General features: G+C 43.5%; 3 protein-coding genes across 3 annotated transcripts in view; all 3 read left to right on the forward strand.

Moving 5' to 3' along the window:
- Positions 1 to 10,096, forward strand: part of LOC129163044 (zinc finger protein 586-like) — a 35,504-nt gene extending 25,408 nt beyond the window's left edge. Inside the window, exon 3 of the mRNA XM_054739981.2 lies at positions 8,642 to 10,096. Coding sequence (XP_054595956.2) covers positions 8,642 to 9,336 — 695 coding nt within the window. The 3' untranslated portion in view covers positions 9,337 to 10,096. The remainder of the gene's footprint in view (positions 1 to 8,641) is intronic.
- Positions 10,097 to 10,233: 137 nt separating this feature from the next.
- Positions 10,234 to 12,921, forward strand: LOC139061515 (zinc finger protein 420-like). The gene has a single exon (XM_070546142.1). The coding sequence runs from the start codon at positions 10,257 to 10,259 to the stop codon at positions 11,808 to 11,810; it is 1,554 nt and encodes a 517-aa protein (XP_070402243.1). The 5' UTR covers positions 10,234 to 10,256; the 3' UTR covers positions 11,811 to 12,921.
- A 782-nt stretch (positions 12,922 to 13,703) lies between these two features.
- Positions 13,704 to 20,326, forward strand: LOC129163041 (uncharacterized). Its single transcript, XM_070546161.1, has 2 exons — positions 13,704 to 17,143; positions 17,570 to 20,326. Exons 1-2 carry the CDS (start codon positions 16,195 to 16,197, stop codon positions 18,067 to 18,069), a joined length of 1,449 nt encoding a protein of 482 aa, XP_070402262.1. The 5' UTR covers positions 13,704 to 16,194; the 3' UTR covers positions 18,070 to 20,326.
- The last annotated feature ends 756 nt before the right edge of the window (positions 20,327 to 21,082 follow it).

Genomic DNA, 21,082 nt, shown 5'->3' on the forward strand with positions numbered 1-21,082 from the left:
CGACTCTAGATAAGAAAACCCAGCCCATTCAACTGGGTAAGCATTGGGAAAAATTTGGGAATGAAACGGGTTGTAAAATAATAATCTTTCTTTGTGTTCAATTATAATTACAAGGATTTACAAACAAAAACAAAAGCCCAGCTGGGACCAGGAATTATTACACACAAAACAAACAAAATATTTGGCATTTCTTTACCCACAAATTATCTTTAACTGGTACCAACAAAACAACTAAGATTCTAAAGCTAATAACCAAAATACCACCAAGTTTAAAACAAATCCTCTCCACAGTTTAGACCAGAAAAGTACAGAGATTTACTCTCATTTAAGATAGCACTTTCTCAAGATGTTAGCAGACTAAACCATTTAACAGAGAAAAGGGAGCGTGGAGTTGAGTCAACCTATGGGTAGGAGTTGCTCCTCGTGTAAGGGTTCCAACGACGTTTTATCCTCCTCATGTGGCAACCGCAATCAGTCCCAATCCGCCTCAGCTGCAGCTTCTGCTCCGGAGCTGTCCGTTGATGTCATTTGGGGCAAAGTTCACACAAGGCTGCTGGTCCTGAACTCCGCAGCCCTTGGCAGAGTCAAAGAGTCCTTGTCCCCAGAGGCTCAGAGGATCCATGTTGTGTGACATGAAAAGTAAAACACAACCAGAAACTTCACACAAACTACCGGGGAACGTAACACCACCCCCCCTCACACAAGTTTGTTGTCATCCAACAAACTTCAGTAACATCGACCTTCCCTCATCTTTCATTCACAGGCAGATATGCGAGACAGACAGTCTGCAATAACATTTTCAGAACCTCTCTTATGTCTGATATCCAAATGATACTCTTGCAACAGCAGAGCCCAACGCATTAACCTTTGGTTCTGATTAAACATCCTTGACAGAAAAGTCAATGGATTATGGTCGGTATAGACCGTTAAAGGTTCACCACCGACGCCTTGGAGGGCCATGAGCAGTGCCAGAGTTTCCTTCTCAATCGTAGAATACAGAGACTGGCAAGAAGTAAACTTTTTAGAAAAATACGCAACTGGGTGAACCACACCATCCTCATCATTCTGGAGCAATACTGCACCTGCACCTACCTGACTCGCATCAACTTCAACAGCAAATGGTTTAGCCAAATTAGGAGCCTTCAAAACAGGTGCACTGGTCAGAAGAAGTTTGCATGATGCAAATGCTGATTGGGTAGCTTCGCTCCATCTGAAAGGCACCTTTGGGCTCAATAGGTTAGTCAGAGGATGTACCACTGTAGCAAAGTTCTGACAAAAGCAACGGTAATAACCCACTACTCCTAGAAAACGTCTTAGCTCCCTTCTGGTCTTAGGGACTGGGAAATCTGAGATGCTTCTCACTTTGTCCTTCAGCATTCGGACACAGCCATGTCCAACCTGCTTGCCTAAATATGACACAGTAGCCTTTACAAACTCACACTTTGCAAGATTTACTGTTAACCGTGCAGCCGCCAAACGTTTAAACAACTCAGTTAAGGTGGCAATGTGCTCTTTCCATGATGATGTATGAACAACAATATCATCAAGATAGGCACTACAGTTCGTCAGGCCTGCAGTAACTTTATTTATCAGCCTTTGGAACGTCGCGGGTGCATTTCTCATGCCAAATGGCATAACTGTGTATTGAAGAAAAGCATCAGGGGTGACAAAAGCTGAAATTTCAGACGCTGCAGCCGTTAAGGGCACTTGCCAGTAACCTTTCAACAAGTCAATTTTTGTTATAAAATCAGACATCCCAACTCTGTCAATGCAGTCGTCAATGCGTGGTAATGGATATGAATCTGGAACTGTTATTGCATTCACTTTTCTGAAATCTGTTATAAATCGTGGTGAGCCATCAGGTTTTTTCTCAACCAAGCACGGAGAACTCCAGGGACCATAGCTGGGTATAGCTAGACCATTTTGTAGCAAATAGTCTGTCTCCTGCTTCATCAAAGCACGTTTTTCGGGACTCGCTCTGTTTGGATGTTGTTTAATTGGCTTATCACTGATCAAAACGACGTCGTGCTGGCACACGTTAGTAACAGTAGGGATATCTGCAAACAAGCATAAATGAGCATTAATAAGACCGTAAACGTCATCCTTGTGATCACTCTGTAAATGTGATAGCTGCTCATCTAGCCTCAGCAAAGCCTCAGAATTTTTCAGTCGAGGACTCACGGCACTCAAGGTATTAGTCAGCAGATCTTCCTGTTTTTCAGTTGGTGTGATGAATCCAGCTGCGCATACTGGGACATCACTGGGCATCTCTTCATCTGTAGTGTGAGAAACATAAGATTTTAATAAATTACCGTGACAAACTTGAGTCACTCTCCTACGGTTCGGTGTTTTGATGGCATACGTGTGTTCGCTGACCTTGTGACTGACCTCAAACGGTCCCTGAAAATGTGCCGTTAACGAATCCCCTGCTGTAGGAGTTAACATTAGCACTTTGTCTCCTGGGAGAAATTTGTGTGGTTTAGCGTTCTTGTCAAAAGTAATTTTCATTTTAGTTTGTGCCTCTCTCAAATGTTCACGTGCCACTTTATTCGCTGCCTGCAAACGACTTCTGAACATTTTCACATATTTGTTCACGTTCATTTTCTTTGAACTCTGCGTTTCCAAAAAACTCTCCTTTAGTGCCTGCAGTGGCCCTCTAGGGGCGTGACCGAACACTAGTTGTGCAGGACTATAACCTAGAGACTCTTGTGACGCTTCTCTAGTGGCAAATAGCAGAAATGGTACACCCTCATCCCACTGACGAGCTGTACTATAACAGTACTTTTTAAGCATGGACTTAAATGTTTGGTGCCAGCGCTCTAGTGCTCCTTGTGACTCCGGGTGGTAAGGAGAAGACGTTACATGTTGTATTCCCAATGTTTTAGCAACCTGTTTGAACAGTTCTGACTTAAAGTTAGAACCCTGGTCTGTTTATAACACCCTGGGTAAGCCAAAGAGTGAGAAGAAGGTGGATAAAGCTTTAACAACTGACTTAGATGTGATGGATGACAACGGTATCGCCTCAGGAAATCGAGTAGCACTGCACATGACCGTCAACAAATACCTTTTTCCTGTCTTTGTGCGGGGCAAAGGACCAACACAATCTACAATGATATGGTCAAACGGATTTCCTATCACAGGAATCGGAAACAAGGGGATAGGTTTAATGGGCTGGTTAGGTTTCCCTACCATCTGACAAACATGACACCCTTTACAGAAACACGCGATCTGTTTCTTCATTCCAGGCCAAAAGAAATGATCTAGGACCGCCAGGTACGTTTTCCTGATGCCTAGATGACCCTACCATCTGCTCTCATGTGCTAAGGCTATTATCTGGTGCCTAAAACACTGAGGTACCACAATCTGTTGCACAACACCCCATGGAGCCTTATTTTCTAAAGGATTTTTCCAACGCCTCATTAAGAGATCATCCTCCAAATAAAACCCAGAAGATTTCTCAGCCCCATTCTTCACAGCAGCGAAACACTTTTCTAAAGTTTTGTCATCCTTCTGCTCAGCCACTAAAGTAGAGCGAGGAATTCTTCTCTGATCCAACAAATTTACTGAACCAAATCCTTTCTCAGGTTCCAAACCTGTTGGCGCGTCATGTGACACTGGTTTAGGTTCTGGTTCCCCAAACAGCATAGAAATATCTAACAAGTCTTCAACATCCCTTTTTGTACAGGACCTTGTAACTACACAGGAAGGAGAAATACCTGGGGGGGATACCACACAAGGTAAATTTTAGGCTTTTCAACCACTTGCGGTGTAGGAACAACAGCGCCACCTGCAATGTCGTTCCCCAACAGAATATGAACTCCCGAAATGGGCAGAGTTTTGCACACTGCCATTTTGAATCTTCCCGACACAAGATCACTTCTCAAATTTACTGAATGTAACGGACATGAGATCACTTCCGAAGTCAGACCTCTTAATAGCGCTGAGACATCCGTAAAACTGGTATCATCAAAAGGAAGCAAAGTATCCAAAATGAGTGTCTGAGACGCTCCAGTGTCCCTCAGAATCTTAACCGGGACAGCGTCCAACTCACTCCCCCCCAGGGTTACTGAGCCCTCAAAAATAAATGGTTCAAAACCGTCGTACAGTTTTCTGACCTTATGTTCCGTCGTGGTCTCCGAAACAAACGCCACTTCATTTTCAGATTTTTCTCTCCGTCGCTTCAAAATCAAACAATCCTTCACAATGTGACCCGGTTTATGACAGAAAAAACACTTCACTGGATTTTTCCCGTCTTTCACGTCAGATAATCGCGGTCTACCCTCATAGTGCCTTTCGGGTTTTGCCTTGTGTTCCAATTTTACCCGATGTGTAAGCATAAACTCGTCTGCTAAAACAGCAGCAGCTGACAAGGCAGACACTTTTTGTTCATTTAGGTATAAAACAGTTTTCTCAGGAAGACACCGCTTGAACTCCTCAAGCAAAACGAGTTCTCTTAATTCAGCAAAGTTTGTTACCTTTGACGACATCACCCATTTATCAAATAATAGACTTTTGTCCCTAGAAAACTCCACAAACGTCTGCTCCCCATCCCTTTTTCTTAAAGATCTGAACTTTTGGCGATATGCTTCGGGGACCAATTCATAGGCATGCAACACAGCGTCTTTTACACAATCAGAGTTTGCACAATCATGAACCGATAATGAGGCCATAACCTCTTGTGCTTTGCCACTTAACTTGCACTGCAGCAGGAGAGGCCAGACTTCCCGCGGCCAACTGAGTGCCGCAGCGATGCGCTCAAACGCGGTGAAGTAGCTGTCCACTTCGGCCTCACGGAACGGTGGCATCAGCATCATGCACTTCCCCACGTCCAGCTTCTCAGTCTCACCCGTCAAGCCAGCTGACGGGCTCCACGATCGGCGCGGCGCCTGGGCCTGCATCTCCAGCTCCAGTCGCTTAAGTTTTATTGACGTTTCAGCTTCAAGTTCCAGTTTCCGAAACTCGTATTCTCTGTCACGCTGTTTGTCCTCAGCCTCTTGTCTGAGACGAGCCAACCGCAGCTGCAGCCGGGCATGTTCAGGAGAACCAAATCTCGACTCAGGAAAAGACTGATCAGAGCCAGGGAGAGGCAACGGAAGAGATTGTCGACCCGCACCCCCGTCAGGAGTCAGCTGCTCCACCGTCGCTCCCGCAGCCGCGCTGCCCGCGACCACACCGTCCACACAGCCCCCACCCGGCTGCAAAGGCAAAACAGCAGAATCCGCCAACGGAGACAGCAGCCCATGCTCCTCCAACACAGAGGCAATCTTCTCCATCAGGTCCATCTTCAGCATCAACTGAGCACCAGCGAGACCGAAGTAGTCAGCTACCTCCAAAAGATCTCGCTTACGACACACGTCCAGCTGTCCGCGGGAAGGAGCCTGCAGAAAGGCATCCAAATTAAAACTAGACATGACAGAAACACACACAAAAAAAGTATTAGTCACAACCCAGGGAAGCTCACAAAACGGAGAAAAAAAAACGAGAAAAAAAAGAGAGCGAGACTGTACCAACTCGCAACAGTCAGCAAAACACCAGCCAAAGTTACTGACTAACGAGCCCCCATTTTATTAAGTTCTCGACTCTAGTTAAGAAAACCCAGCCCATTCAACTGGGTAAGCATTGGGAAAAATTAGGGGATGAAACGGGTTGTAAAATAATAATTTATCTTTCTTTGTGTTCAATTATAATTACAAGGATTTACAAACAAAAACAAAAGCCCAGCTGGGACCAGGAATTATTACACACAAACAAAATATTTGGCATTTCTTTACCCACTAATTATCTTTAACTGGTACCAACAAAACAACTAAGATTCTAAAACTAATAACCGAAATTCCACCAAGTTTAAAACAAATCCTCTCCACAGTTTGGACCAGAAAAGTACAGAGATTTACTCTCATTCAAGATAGCACTTTCTCAAGATGTTAGCAGACTAAACCATTTAACAGAGAAAAGGGAGCGTGGAGTGGAGTCAACCCATGGGTAGGAGTTGCTCCTCGTGTAATGGTTCCAACGACGTTTTATCCTCCTCATGTGGCAACCGCAATCAGTCCCAGTCCGCCTCAGCTGCAGCTTCTGCTCCGGAGCTGTCCATTGATGTCATTTGGGGCAAAGTTCACACAAGGCTGCTGGTCCTGAACTCCTCAGCCCTTGGCAGAGTCAAAGAGTCCTTGTCCCCAGAGGCTCAGAGGATCCATGTTGTGTGACATGAAAAGTAAAACACAACCATAAACTTCACACAAACTACCGGGGAACGTAACACTGGGGCTAACAAAAAGCCAATCCCAGCCCTCCGCGTCTCACCCGGAGCAACTCCAGCAAAGGAGAGTGTCCACCCCCTCTCAAGGACTTGGGTTCCAGAGCCAATGCTATGTGTCGAGGTGAGTCCGACTATATCTAGCCATTACTGCTCAACCTCTGTCACAAGCTCCTGCTCCTTCCCCGCCAGCGAGGTGATGTTCCATGTCTCAAAAACCAGTTTCCTTGTCCGGGGATTGGACCGCCAAGGCTCCCGCCTCGGTCTGCCACCCGATCCACACTGTACCGGACCCTTCATGTTCCTCCTGCGGGTGGTGGGTCCACAGTTGGATGAGCCCATGTATCCGGTTCGGGCTGGGCCCGGCCCGGCCCCATGGGCGAAAGCCCGGCCATCAGGTGCTTGCTCACGGACCCCAAGCCCAGGCCTGGCTCCTGGGTGGGGACCCCGGTAACTAGGGATGCACAATATATCGAAAATGTATCGTCATCGCAATAACAGGACGTGTGATAGGCCCATCGCAAAGCACAACAAAAACAGCGATAAATGTTTGATTCAAACATTTCCATCCATGTCATACATCAACTTTTTGTAAACCAGCTCAGTTTTATACGCGGAAATATTATTTGATCAATCAAATGTAGTCCTTCTGATATGCGGCCAATCAGATGGGTCCGTTCACGTAATACGCCCACCACCTCCATAGACCCTTTTGGAAAGCGACACCCGAACAGAGTTTGCGGCGCTGTTCCCTTGTTCGTCATGCTGGCTCAGAGCAACGAACGCACTTTGTGCTGATGTTTCTGGATTCAGCGCTGCTTTCAAACGTGAACGTGACTCCGCTCGGTGTCGTTAATCATTTTTACCGGGCTGACTCCGACATGTGCCGGTGAACCAACCCACCTTCATGTCGCTAGTGTTAGCCCCAGGCTCCGGTTAGCTTCCAGCTTAAAGGCTACAGCACTCTCCTCCCAGTCCCACCCTGCTAATGAGGGCCTGGAAAAGTTCCCCCACACATCAAAGTGATTTTTCATTTATGAGGTTTTATAACCTTGTTAATTAGGATAGTTGATTTGCCGCTGCACATAAACTGTCAGTCAGAAGCTCTGCTAGCCGGTTATCTTAAGAGGAGCTAGTTCAATTTGTTAGCTTGTTATCAGAATCATAGTTGCAGTTTCATCATCTGAGCTGCTTTTTAAGATCTAGGTAAACTTGTTCAATTTGGGGTTAAAACCAAATGTTTTCACATATTTTCCATGTAGTTTTTTTTGCCAGTTCCTCTTCTGAAAGGTAGACAATTGTTTTTACCTCAAAAGATCTTAATTTTCTCCTAGTTTGGCCCAGCACAGATCACTTCCCAATTACAGCAACAGCCTTATATCATAACCACATAAGTGGAGAAAATGTTCAGTAGCAATGAGAGAATTTGCTGTTGCATTTAAGTGATGTTAACTATTATTTAACATTTAAACTTATTTTCTGATTTTTTTTTATTTATTCAAAAAACCCTGGTAAGGGATGTTTTTCTGTATTTGGAGCATCAGAAAAAGTTTTATGGTGGAGGTGATGTTTTAAAGTCACTGAGAAACTGCATGCATGCAGTTTGTTGTTATTGCACCTGCTAATACAGTAGCAGGTGCAGCTGCATATTTTTTCAGTAAAAATGTTCTGTTGTAATGGAATTCATGCATTCGTTTTTGTTTGCTTTGAACCCAGAGCAGACGTCACATGCCAGATGACATCAACACTGCATACTTAAGTATTTGTTCATTTATCGTGAGTAATATCGATATCGCAGTATTAAGCACTGTTATCGAATATCGCAGGTTTTCCTAATGTCGTGCAGCCCTACCGGTAACCCTCCGGGTCGGGTCCTCCGACTATTTGAATTTACATCCATGAAAATTCCTCTGAACCGTTCTGCGTCTCACTCTTCACCTAAGACCCTATTTGACATGAGAGACCCTACCAGGGGCACAAAGTGCCCCAGACAACATACAGACAACCTAGGATCATTAGGGCACTCAATTTCCTCCACCACGATAAGGTGGCGGTTCAAGGAGGAGGTATATATATATTTTTTTCCATATATATATATATATATATATATATATTCTTTTTGTAATTGTTACGTCACTCAACATTTTCCACTTTTACTTTAACCTGTCCAGAGCTTCCACAGTAGAAGGTTCTGACAGACCAGCATCTCTCTAACTCTTTGTCTGGTGCAACCTGAGTGTAGATATTTAGGTGCACCATTGAGAAATGGAGTCACATTTGTGACCAGAATCATCCCATTCTAGAGCCCTGAACTTCCTGCCTTCATTGTAACATTTTTAATTGCCACATTACTCAACATTTTTCTTTTTCTTTTTACCTGTCCAGAACTTCCACAGCATCATATCTGGGAAAAAGAAGAGGTTCTGACTGACCAGCAGCTCTCTGACCAAGAGTCAACCTCCAGTTTGGACCAGGAGGAACCAGAAGATCTACTGATCACAGAGGACCAGCCAGAACTCTATATCCATCAGCATGAAGGGCAGTTCCTTTTTAAGCAAAAACATGTAACCTTCGTAGGGACTTATCCTTCTAACGAAAAAGACTGCCATGTTCCAGAATCCAACAGGAACCAACCCTTGAGTCAGAATTCTACAGAAGCAGAGAACCAAGATCAGGGTGGATGCAAGAAAGAAAACTCAGAATCAAACAGCAATGAAGAATTGACACGTAATAAAAGACGTCTGCAAAGCGAAGATCACAGAGACAATGTAGATGTTCAGACACTGAAAAAGCACAAGAGGGCTCACATAGGTGAGAGGCCATTTTATTGTAAGCTCTGTGGAAAATATTTCAGTCAAAAGTCTTTTTTATGTCGTCACATGTGTAAGGTTATGAAGTTCATGGTTTTCAACTCCATACAGCTGGCCCCTGGGCACAATAACACCGTGTGGAAAAACCAAGGTCGGGTTGTTCCTCAGACTGTTTACATTCCAGGAGAAGAGTCCGAAGGAGAAGAAGAAGCTTTACTTAATCAAAGTACTTTATTTGTGATTAAAATTATTAAGCAAAACAGATGTTGATCAACAATAATCAAGTGGATGATCTGTGAAATAAATATGTCATGAATTATGTTTAATGAAACCAGGACTACGGTGCAGACATACTGATCCTCATCTCCATAGAAACGCATGACACATTGTTCCAACCTATCAGAGCTTTCGGCTGCCGCAGGAGAATCTGGTGTTGACTTCAAGTGTCCAATCTACTTTACTGAAACTTATCAACAAGTCAGAGATATAAAAACAAGGCAACGCCATTTTAAGTCAGTTCCATCTTGACTTCAGTTCTATTCACCATCATCCTAAAGACAAGCGCAGCCTGGCCGGATGCGTTTTCTTTAAACTAAGAACTGTGAAACGGGAGATTTTCGTCGTTTAACAATCAGACGACGTCCTTTCAAAATAAGAGCACCTGCTGACGCCGCTGAACGGTACCGGGCCGACCCTCCAGACGGGTTTTGAAACGTTGTGATCGCTGCACCGACAGCTCCATCGTACATCCGAGGTTTCCAGACCTGGCAATTCCTGATCTACTTGGGAGACCCCACTGGGTACGTACACGGCAAAATAGCGGCTCATGTCATCACTTTATAAGCCTCGTGATATCTAGTCATAACAACGACGACCAGATTCGATTACGTCATCCTAGAGAATCTGAACCAGACACACACACTCACACACACGCACCAACACAACATCCGAATCCATTCTCATCCATCACAGAGTAGTCCTGGTAGATTGTTTAGAATTTATAATTCAGAAATTAAAGATTCTCAAACGATCCCATATCTCTCTCTTTTCTTGTCTCAAAGTCAATACAGAGTGTTTAATTAAACTCCCTGATGATAAAAACAGCCTATTCTTCTGTTTATAAAAGTGAACTACTAACAGTGTATTAAAACACAACATTAGATAGTTACATCACTTTGATTCCGTTACACATGAGAATTCACACAGGTGAGAAGCCATATCCATGTAACGCTTGTGGTAAATGTTTTACTGCCAGTAGTACCTTGACTAAACACATGAGAACTCATACAGGTGAGAAGCCATATCCATGTAACACTTGTGGTAAATGTTTTACTGCCAGTAATACCTTGACTAAACACATGAGAACTCACACAGGTGAGAAGCCATATCCATGTAACACTTGTGGTAAATGTTTTACTGTCAGTAGTAACTTGACTTATCACATGAGAACTCACACAGGTGAGAAGCCACATCCATGTAAAACTTGTGGTAAATGTTTTACTGCCAGTAATATCTTGACTAAACACATGAGAACTCACACAGGTGAGAAGCCATATCCATGTAAAACTTGTGGTAAATGTTTTACTGCCAGTAGTGACTTGACTACACACATGAGAACTCACACTGGTGAGAAGCCATATCCATGTAAAACTTGTGGTAAATGTTTTACTGCCAGTAGTACCTTGACTAAACACATGAGAACTCATACAGGTGAGAAGCCATATCCATGTAACACTTGTGGTAAATGTTTTACTGCCAGTAATACCTTGACTAAACACATGAGAACTCACACAGGTGAGAAGCCATATCCATGTAACACTTGTGGTAAATGTTTTACTGTCAGTAGTAACTTGACTTATCACATGAGAACTCACACAGGTGAGAAGCCACATCCATGTAAAACTTGTGGTAAATGTTTTACTGCCAGTAATATCTTGACTAAACACATGAGATCTCACACAGGTGAGAAGCCATATCCATGTAAAACTTGTGGTAAATGTTTTACTGCCAGTAGTGTCTTGACTAAACACATGAGAACTCACACAGGTGAGAAGCCATATCCATGTAACACTTGTGGTAAATGTTTTACTGCCAGTAGTACCTTGACTAAACACATGAGAACTCACACAGGTGAGAAGCCATATCCATGTAACACTTGTGGTAAATGTTTTACTGCCAATAGTGACTTGACTACACACATGAGAACTCACACAGGTGAGAAGCCATATCCATGTAAAACTTGTGGTAAATGTTTTACTGTCAGTAGTAACTTGACTTATCACATGAGAACTCACACAGGTGAGAAGCCATATCCATGTAACACTTGTGGTAAATGTTTTACTAACAGTAGTGTCTTGACTAAACACATGAGAACTCACACAGGTGAGAAGCCATATCCATGTAACACTTGTGGTAAATGTTTTACTGCCAGTAGTACCTTGACTAAACACATGAGAACTCACACAGGTGAGAAGCCATATCCATGTAACACTTGTGGTAAATGTTTTACTGCCAGTGGTGACTTGACTAAACACATGAGAACTCACACAGGTGAGAAGCCATATCCATGTAAAACTTGTGGTAAATGTTTTACTGCCAGTAATATCTTGACTAAACACATGAGAACTCACACAGGTGAGAAGCCATATCCATGTAAAACTTGTGGTAAATGTTTTACTGCCAGTAGTGGCTTGACTTATCACATGAGAACTCACACAGGTGAGAATAGGGATGGGTACCTTTGACATTTGAATCGATTCTGTAGTAATTCCCTGTACCTAGGAATCGATACCGGTACTTAACTGTACCAATTTTAGATACTTTTGAGTGTTTAATATTTTAATTCTTTTATAATTAAATATATATATTTTCTCAATATATAACCATATTTGATAAATATCACAATAAATAACATTCAACTGTTTGTATTTTAACATCGACCTTGTAGTTTTATAAGCTGATAATTAAACTGAAGCAAACATCTTAACTGTGAACTAAATTTATTGTGTATCTTCATTCCTTTTGCCGTCCTTTTTCATTTGATTTTTCCTACTGGGAAGTTAGAATTTCCAGGAGAAAGCGAACGCACCATTAGCTGACAACAATGGTGGCAATGGAAGCTAACTTATCAAGCTAACGTTATCTTAAACCAGGGGTGTCAAACTCAAACTCACAAGGGGCCGAAATGAAACTCTGGGACGGAGTCGAGGGCCAAACTTAATATTTTTGAAAAAGTGACGGCAAATTTGCACATTTTCTTTATCAACATATATGCAATTTTGAACCTTTAAATTTGGAAACAAACTTATTTCTGCATTAACTCTGAATGTGGAATAACCAAATGACACACGAGCAAGTCAGTTTTAAATAAAAGGCATCAGTGGTATTCATTACTTGTGGTATAATCAGCATTTTTAAAATCTATTCAGGATTTATGTTTTCTTGTTTATTCATTTTTCTTATTTTTTATTCTCCTTTTTTTCTCCTGTAAAAAGTGTCATCGCTGCTGTGACATCTAGCTTTCCCCACTGAGGAACAATAAAGGGATTTTCTATTCTATTCATCTATCTGCAGCCTTTCCACTTCCTGTTTACTGTAGGTTAAATCTTTTCTCACGGGCCAACAACAAAATAAAAATAATTTTATCTTAAATGAAAATGCAACATCTCACCTGTTAACTTTCATGTTTTGGAGCAGAAAACAAGCATAAAACCAACATATTTAAAGCTCAGTTTGTTCCACTGGTTTACTGTGATGCTCACCTGTTCCAGCCAGATACCTGCATCATGGGGTTTATCTGAGCTGAGGAGAAGAATCCTGTTGTCTTGTTCATCTTCATCATAATAATGACAACATTAGATGACAACAGGTGCTCACATAGATTTGTGCTGATGAACATGTCTGAGCAGCTTGACCGCGTTGTGTGTCGTGGAGGAAACAACGACTGCAGCCACAGAGTCATGCTGGTTTGAGCGTGTCGCTGTTCACTGGAGTTATATCGGCTCTGTCTGGAAGTTAGCTGGAACACTTTTTCTTTCAGTCGTGAACACATTACTGAGTGGCTAGAACCTCCGTTTCTGGTCTTCAACGTCAGAAAACAGCTGAGTGAACTCGGCGCTGAGTGAGAGGAGTGTAGTTTGTCCGAGACAGCGGAGCTGCAGAGACCGGCAGCAGGCGCTGAAAAAACACAAAGGAGGGGGCTTCGTCGGCTCCGCGCTGACAACGCAAAGCATCATGGGAGTTGAAGTCTTTGCGGTAAAGTCGGCCAGCGGGCCAGTTTTAATATATTTTTGATATTTATCTCGCGGGCCACATAAAAATGCTCCGCGGGCCGCATCTGGCCCGCGGGCCTTGACTCTGACATATGTGTCTTAAACAGTTTATTTAGCTGCTGGAGCAGATTTAAACAATGATGCCTCACACTTGGATCATTGTTGCTGGTTTCATCTCCACCCAATCACCCGTCGCATTTAGTAAAGTGAAGCCAAACGTTAGAGCGTTGTCATGTCCTTTTAGTCGGAAAATTGGAGTTCTGAGGAGAAAGCGAACCCACCATTAGTTGAACGGAAGCTAACATATCAAGCTAACGTTTTCTTAAACATTTTATTTACCTACAGGAGCAGATTAAGATGAGGATTTCTCACTTAAATCGTTGTCGCTGGTTTCATCATCACCCAGTTACCCATCACATTTAGTGAAGTGGACCCAAGCTTTAGCGTGCGTTCTTTCTACCATGCTGTTCTGTTTACAACTGGCTCGCAGCGAGCGACGACATAACGCTCTTGCACATGCACAGCTGTCTAGGCAAGTTCTCGTTATGAAGGACGGGTACCGAAACGAGGCACCGTTTCAAATGATGTGAATTGGTAGCCTAGTGAACTAGAACAAATTCTTGCTTTGCAAAGATTGGTCTAGGCATGCTCCATTGGAACCTCAGCAGCTCCTACCAGGACTCTGGCTAGCCAATCACAGCTCTCTAGAGGGGTTTCAAACACATAAAGAGCTGTGATTGGTCCATAATGGTGGGCCAATCATAGTGCTCTATCTGCTTAGTGAACAAATCACAGAGCTTTATCTACTTTGTGGGCCAATCAGGGCACTCTATATGCCTGGTGGGTGGGATGATGCAACAGAGTGAAACAAGAGTACTGTATGTCACATTCATTGTCCAGTGGAATGCGGAGATCATTTGAAAGACAACGGTAGAACCCGCCCCACAACCGAAAGCCGTCAATGGAGCGTGGCCAGACTAAATAATACATTTATTTAGTCTGGCTTGCCAGGCTAGTGAATCGGTGTTCAGTCGGTACTATGGAATTCGGTCGGTACCTTAAAAAGCACCGAATTCGGTACCCATCGCTAGGTGAGAAGCCATATCCAGTTAACACTTGTGGTAAATGTTTTACTGTCAGTAGTAACTTGAGTTATCACATGAGAACTCAAAACAAGTGAAAAGTATTTTCCAAGTTTGGTCTGTATGAAATTTAGCCAGATATTTTCTTTACCTTTTTGTAATTATAATTGACCACTCTGAGTTTTTCATGCAGGCTGAACATGAAAATAGTCTCCTACACCTTTCTCCTGCATTAGCTTCTGATTGAAAATAGATGAAACTCATGTATTTGAAAATCCTCACAGATCTATGTCACACTGTGAATTAGCATTCATGGACTCGACGATCTTGATTCATGACAGGGAAGACTGTTGTTGTTTTAACGTCCGTTAATCAGCAGTGGACGTCTTGGTTAGTTCAAGCTAACTGTCAGCATTAGCAACTACACCTCACAGCAGAAGATCCTCCAGGCTAGTGTATTTTGAGAGATAAAATATCCATGTTGCAAGTCAGTGGTAGAGTTGCATTGCTGTTATCCAATCTGGGGCGAGATGTCCACATACCACAAAATAAGACTCCAAAACCCGCCGTCTAAGGCCTAGTCCACACGTAGCCGGGTTTTTTTAAAAACGAATATCCGCCCCTCCAAAAACTTGTATCCACACCATCTCGTTTTTAAAAAAAAACTCTGTCCACACGTACCCGGATAAACACGTTGTTAAGGACATGCCAGACCTGTAGGCGGCAGTACTTCCCCCATTCTTAACCTCATCCTTCGTCTGTGGTCTTCCGCAAGGAGCAGTAATTCCGCTTGCAAAAACAAACAAGCAAAAAGCGCTTGGACAGTTGATAAAGCGAGCGCAGCTCTGAGGGCGTCCATGCTGTCGGCTAGTGTAAACACAGGTCGCACAGGTGATGTCAGCATTTTTTGTCGCGGAAAGTGACGTTGGGGACCTTAAAACTCCGGTTTTGTCTGTCCACACGCAGACACCCAAAACGGAGAAAACGCAGATCTTCACTTTGGCCGGAGTTTTTAAAAAGATCCGTTTTCATGTGAAAAAAACTCAGTTTTCGTGTGGATGACAGGCCAAAACGTAGAAAAATATCTACGTTTTGGCAGATCCCCGGCTACGTGTGGACAGGGCCTAAAGCTCAGCTGTGATGTGAGAAAATTTTAGGTCTGAGAAATGGTGCAACAGTATAATTGTTCCCCCTGAAAACCATTTACGAGGTATTCAATCCTACCAGAGACCACCACACTGAAAAAAAATGTCACCCACTCATTGAACACATAAGCTAATTCTAAAGCTCTGTTAAAGGCACACTGAGATTTTTTTTCTTTTTTTGAATAAAATTCTATGTAGTCTATTAACAAATTAATCTTTTTTCATTGATATTTTTAGTCATTTATTCTAATTTAGCTGGAAATTTTACATTTTAATATACATGAACTGTGGTTGGCCAATATTTTAATTGTTTAGCATTTTTCATTAGTCTTTATTTTCAAGGTTGGATACTCTCGGCAGCGTAGGGTTTATTGATTTTTTATTTTTATTTTGGACCGGTGAACGGGTCGGCTTTCACAGCCTCCGTTGCTCGGATCCATGCCTTTTTCTTCCATCTTGTGAAGTTGTGTGTATTCATTTCTCTATCAACAATTCCTTGTTTTACCCTGTGTCATAAAGTTAAGTTACGCTACGGACAGTCCTTGATTGTGAGATAGATTAAGGAATTTGCCCGGAGTTTTACGTCGACTCAGAAGGTAAAAACGCGAGTTGCTCTGAACTTAATGAGAGATGGACGAGACACGACAAAATCTTTCTTGCACTGTTACACCTGATGTAAGGTTCTCTGACGTTCTGCTTCCAGGACATGCCAAGACGCAGGAGTCTGTTTACCGGCCGGGCCACGCTGGTCCCTCCGCCCGCCTGAACGGGCCCGCATTAGGCGGGTGCCGCCGGTCGGGCACGGTGGGGACTAGTGGCAGCGGTTCGGTGCCAGCTGCACTGGGTCGGAGGTGGTTCTGGTCTGCAATTCATGACGTGAATTCATGCAACATGCTGTTTACAGTCATAACGCATTTTCTTTACCTTTATTTCTTCCAGGGGGTCAAAAACCCACCATCAATATCAAGGTTTGAAATAAACAACACTTTCTCTGCTGCTTTTAAGCTGAATAAATCTCTTGAGCCTATGGTTAACCTCTCTGACAAACAGGTTGTGCTTAACCCTTTGGTTCCTGATGCTTCTTCTCTGTCATCCGTGTTAGAGGCTGACCATCTCTCCAGCATGGGTGTGAAATCTTCAGGCTGTGACCCACCGCTTCAGTCAGAGGTCTGCTTTACTCGTCAGTCCGCCTCATGCACAAGCCAGCTTCTTTATCGGGGCGTGATGGAAACGTCAGCCACCGTGAAACACTTGTGGTCTCCGGACGGAGCTACCATGCCATTTAAGGGGTTTGGGCCCGGACATCTTGACCTTTATGTGAATGACCTTGTCACTTTTCAGTTTGTGACCTCTGCTAATACGGTGGCCAATTCTTTTCTCCTTTCACAGGGGTGTGACTTAGTCTCTGGCCTCTGTGCTCTCTTTCCTGTGATTTCTCTTACAGGTGACCACGACGGCGCAGTAAAACCTGCGGTTTCCAGCAGTCAAGTGGTCAGTGGCGATATTGAAGGAGGCTCGGTGGTTGCTGCGATCACCTCTCTCACGGGCACGGGATGGCCACCCGGCCCGCGAGCAGTAGGTGAGTGCAGTGATGCTCTGCTCGGGAACCCTGCTGACAAAAGGGGGGTGCCGAGTGGCACTGAGTTTTCCGTTGCGGACTTCAACCGGTTCGGGGGAACGCCTCCTCCGAGCGGGCGGGTCATTGCAGAACTCGACACTGACCTTCCACCAATTCAGCTGACAACATTGACCTCCGACCCGGAGTTAGGTGCTGCACCTTCTACGGGGCGGAGTTCTAGTCAGTCTGTAATTACTCTGGTTAAACCGGGTTTTTCTGATTCTGTGTGGGCAACTCCATCATTCTTGGGTATAAAGTATTCTTGGCTTCAGTTTTCAGGGCAGAACATGTTCCTTTCGATAGTGTCATGTCTGTATCTGATTCTAAACATGGCTAGGTTTGCTTTGACACCCGTGACACAACCATCCTTGGATCACTCCTTTTCAGAACCTCCAAGTCCAACACCTCCAGGTCTTTGGACATCTGAACACCTACTCTTTCAGCACGATTCAGGTGACGCTGTGCATCTTCTTGGTAATAGGCCTTTTAAGAGCTTAAGAACTGTTCTTTGTTATGCTTCTCCTGTCTCACAGACACGGCATAAGTTTGAGCAACAAAAGGGGGGTGGGGAGCCTCCTCCTGCTTTGCGAGCATCATTTTCGCATTTCCAGTTCACTACTATTTCTGATCACAACAAAGTCGCCTCCGTAAAGCTGCAGCCCAACTTTGAGCAGGTAAAATCAGGTTCTGATCTAACAATTACACCATCAGCTTCACTCGAGTTCCGGACGGAACCCTCAGGTAAATTCAGACAAGTTTCCCTGTGGGTTCGTAACACAAGATACAAACAGTTTGATAACCAAATCGCTTATGAGCCTGCTCCCACAGATACGTCCAAACTCGTGTCTCTGTGGGTCCGCAATACCAGATTCGAAACTCTATACTGAACAACTCTATTCTGACCAACTCTATTCTGACCGGATTCTTTTCCACTAACTGGTGGACCGTTACAAATTCTCTCGTTTGTGGGATGAATTTTTAACAAATGTGATATCCTTTGAATTTTTTTTTCAGGTTGCCTGCCTCCAGCCAGGACACCTGTTACTAACTCACATTTTTAGGGATTACTAACCTACTGATTTACATTTTTAGAATTGATTTACATCTCTATCTTTTTATTAGTGCTTTGTGTAGCATGATTGTATTTGATTACAAATTTAATTTTATTTTGTTACTATTTCCCTTAAAGGGCCACAAGCCGATTTGCCCTTCATTTTCATGATTATTTCTTTTATATATGTGCTTTTAATTAGTGCAGCCTGCTGAGTCTCACATATCAGTTAGGATTTACTTTCTTTTATTTGTGTTTTCTCTGCATCACGTTTTTACATGACATGTAGAACAGGGTGCAGAACATTTCTTCTTTAGATAATTCACAAAAGGCATCCACATTTTCCCAGAGGTACCCATAGATAGGTTTTGATTGATTTCTTTGATTTGCATCAAATGCTATCTATCGTGTGGGCTGTCTCACTTTGTCTCCTTCTCCGAGCTCGTATGGACTACATCCCATCAGAGGGGTCGTCTTCACCTTCCTTCAACTGGTTTCCTGTCGCATGGGGCTTCGGTCGTGGTTCGGGATGGGTCGAGGTCTGCGCTGGACTTCACTTGGATTACGCCTGAGGCATACATCACCTGCCCAGCTCCGTGTGGCACACGAGCTGCTTATCCTTTGAATACCTTGGCATTATTGCTGATGAAATTAACTGCTATTGACATAGCTCTGCTTTCAAGATTTCCTAAGTGGATTACTTTACAATGATTGCAACAGTTTTGGCCTTAATCATCTGAGCAGGATATACTCCCTTCTACACGAGACCTGTGGAGACGCCTCATCGTTCCTGCCTTCATCTGGGATGTCTACCTTCACGAGTACATCACGTTATTGAGGTTGTGTCGTCAGGTGGCCTCTGCTTGACCACCATGTCGTCACAAAAAGGGGGGTCTGTAACGTGAGGAAATATGGGTTTTCTGTCACAATGGTGGTGTGGGACTCAGCTGGGTCAAAGCTGGGTCATTGAGAACTTTCACCCACAGATTAAGACCTGAACGCCAGCGAGTCTGGGAGGAAACCATAACATCAGCCACCTGCAGTCTACCAGAAGATGTGTTTCCATGAGTTGTACCCAGACCAAGTCAAAACATAAAGTTTAAACTTCTTTTTCTTGATTTTATTGTTAAAGTAACCATTATCATTTTGCTCATTATAAATGTGTTTAATCAAATGAATGGTTCTTATGCTTTGGGGTAATTATAATGGATTAATGAATCCACACTTAAGTAGATAATGTTGAGTGTTTGTTACTGACCTTCACACACAAACATTCACACACACCCACACACATCTTCCCACAGTAAACTCCAGACACATTTGATGACGCACACGTTTGCTTTGAGAAGAGAAAGGTTTTTGGTAAGTTTCAGTCTTATGAGTTCAGTTCGTGTTGGACAACGAAAGAGAGTGGACCTGAAAACCAAAGGGGGGGCAGAGCCGGTTGGCTCGTTCTTCCCCCCTTTCACGCTGTTCCTGCCAAGCCAGGCAGAATAGCTGAATCGCGACTTCTAACGCAGACTCATTGCCGAGTCTTTTGATTTCTGAGTGAATTAACTTAAGAAAGCGCGTCGACAAAACGCTTTACCATCAACGTGTACCGAGGGCAACTCTGGACCGGTTCCGTTCGACACCTACGTCTTCCCTGTCAGCCGTTGAGTGTCATCTGGATGAACCACAACATCCTCCACGGCCCGGATCCGAAAGAGGGTCCACAAGAGTTTGGTGAGACAGAACACGGTGTTTAGCGTTTGGATGCATCTTTTCCAACTAAACCTAAGTTTATTCAAACCATCACTTTTCACTCAGACACCTGTTTCTTCCTGAAGCAAAATCAGATGCACACACGCATCCATCTCACCTCATCTCACCACACTTTGCACCCACACGCATCCATAATCACATCATATCACTCTCACAACTCACAACATTCTCAATCTTCATAAATTCACCAGAAGGTCTATTTGAGCAAGAACAGCATATCAACTGTTAAAGATTGTCCCACAAAATTGCCAATGTTGATTGTCATTTCCTGTTTGTCAATTTCAAAATCATTAGTTTAATTTGAAGAATTAAAACTTTTAATTGTCAAACTGGCTTCCTCATTGAACTGAAACACAGACACTAAGATATTATCGGCAGTTTATCGATAAAAACAACCTTTGAGTCTCCTTAACAATAAAACTGAGTAAAGACAGTTTCTCCTTACAATATGGTTAAACCAACCAAGTTTTTCTTTACATCCACATCCCGAGCCGTTAAACGACCTTGTCTCCCTGAAGGAACAAGAGCGGATCCGTCAGTTTGTGCAACACCACTTGCCCGGTACCGATCCTTTCACACACGTTCCGGCTCAAGCTGTCAGTGCAGTCTGTGAAAGACACCTAGTCCTCCAGTCTCATGACACAGACAATGTTCTCGCCTGTCCACTCGTAACATCCTTGTCTATGTCTGTTAATGCTGTACCCGACAGTTTTGATCAGTGCAACGCTTTTCCTGTCATTCCAAGCATGTCAGAAAAAGAGTTAAAACAAAGTCAGATTAACGATCCTGCTATCAATGAGATCATACACCAGCTTGAAACAGGTGAAACATCTCCCCCTACTGTACGCAATGAACTCCCACAACTTCGCAATCTTCTACGTGAGCTAAATAAACTTGAGTTGCAGAATGGGATTTTGTACAGAAAAAGGCAAGTAGGTGAAGAAACCCAGTACCAGCTCGTTCTCCCTGAAAGCCTAAGACCTATGGTTTTCAAAAGCCTACACGATGACATGGGTCATCTCTGTTTTGACCGGACACTTGATCTAACCAGAACCAGATTTTTCTGGCCAAAAATGGCCTCAGAT

This window comes from Nothobranchius furzeri, chromosome 2 (genome assembly GCF_043380555.1).
Source record: "Nothobranchius furzeri strain GRZ-AD chromosome 2, NfurGRZ-RIMD1, whole genome shotgun sequence".
Lineage (NCBI taxonomy): Eukaryota > Metazoa > Chordata > Actinopteri > Cyprinodontiformes > Nothobranchiidae > Nothobranchius > Nothobranchius furzeri.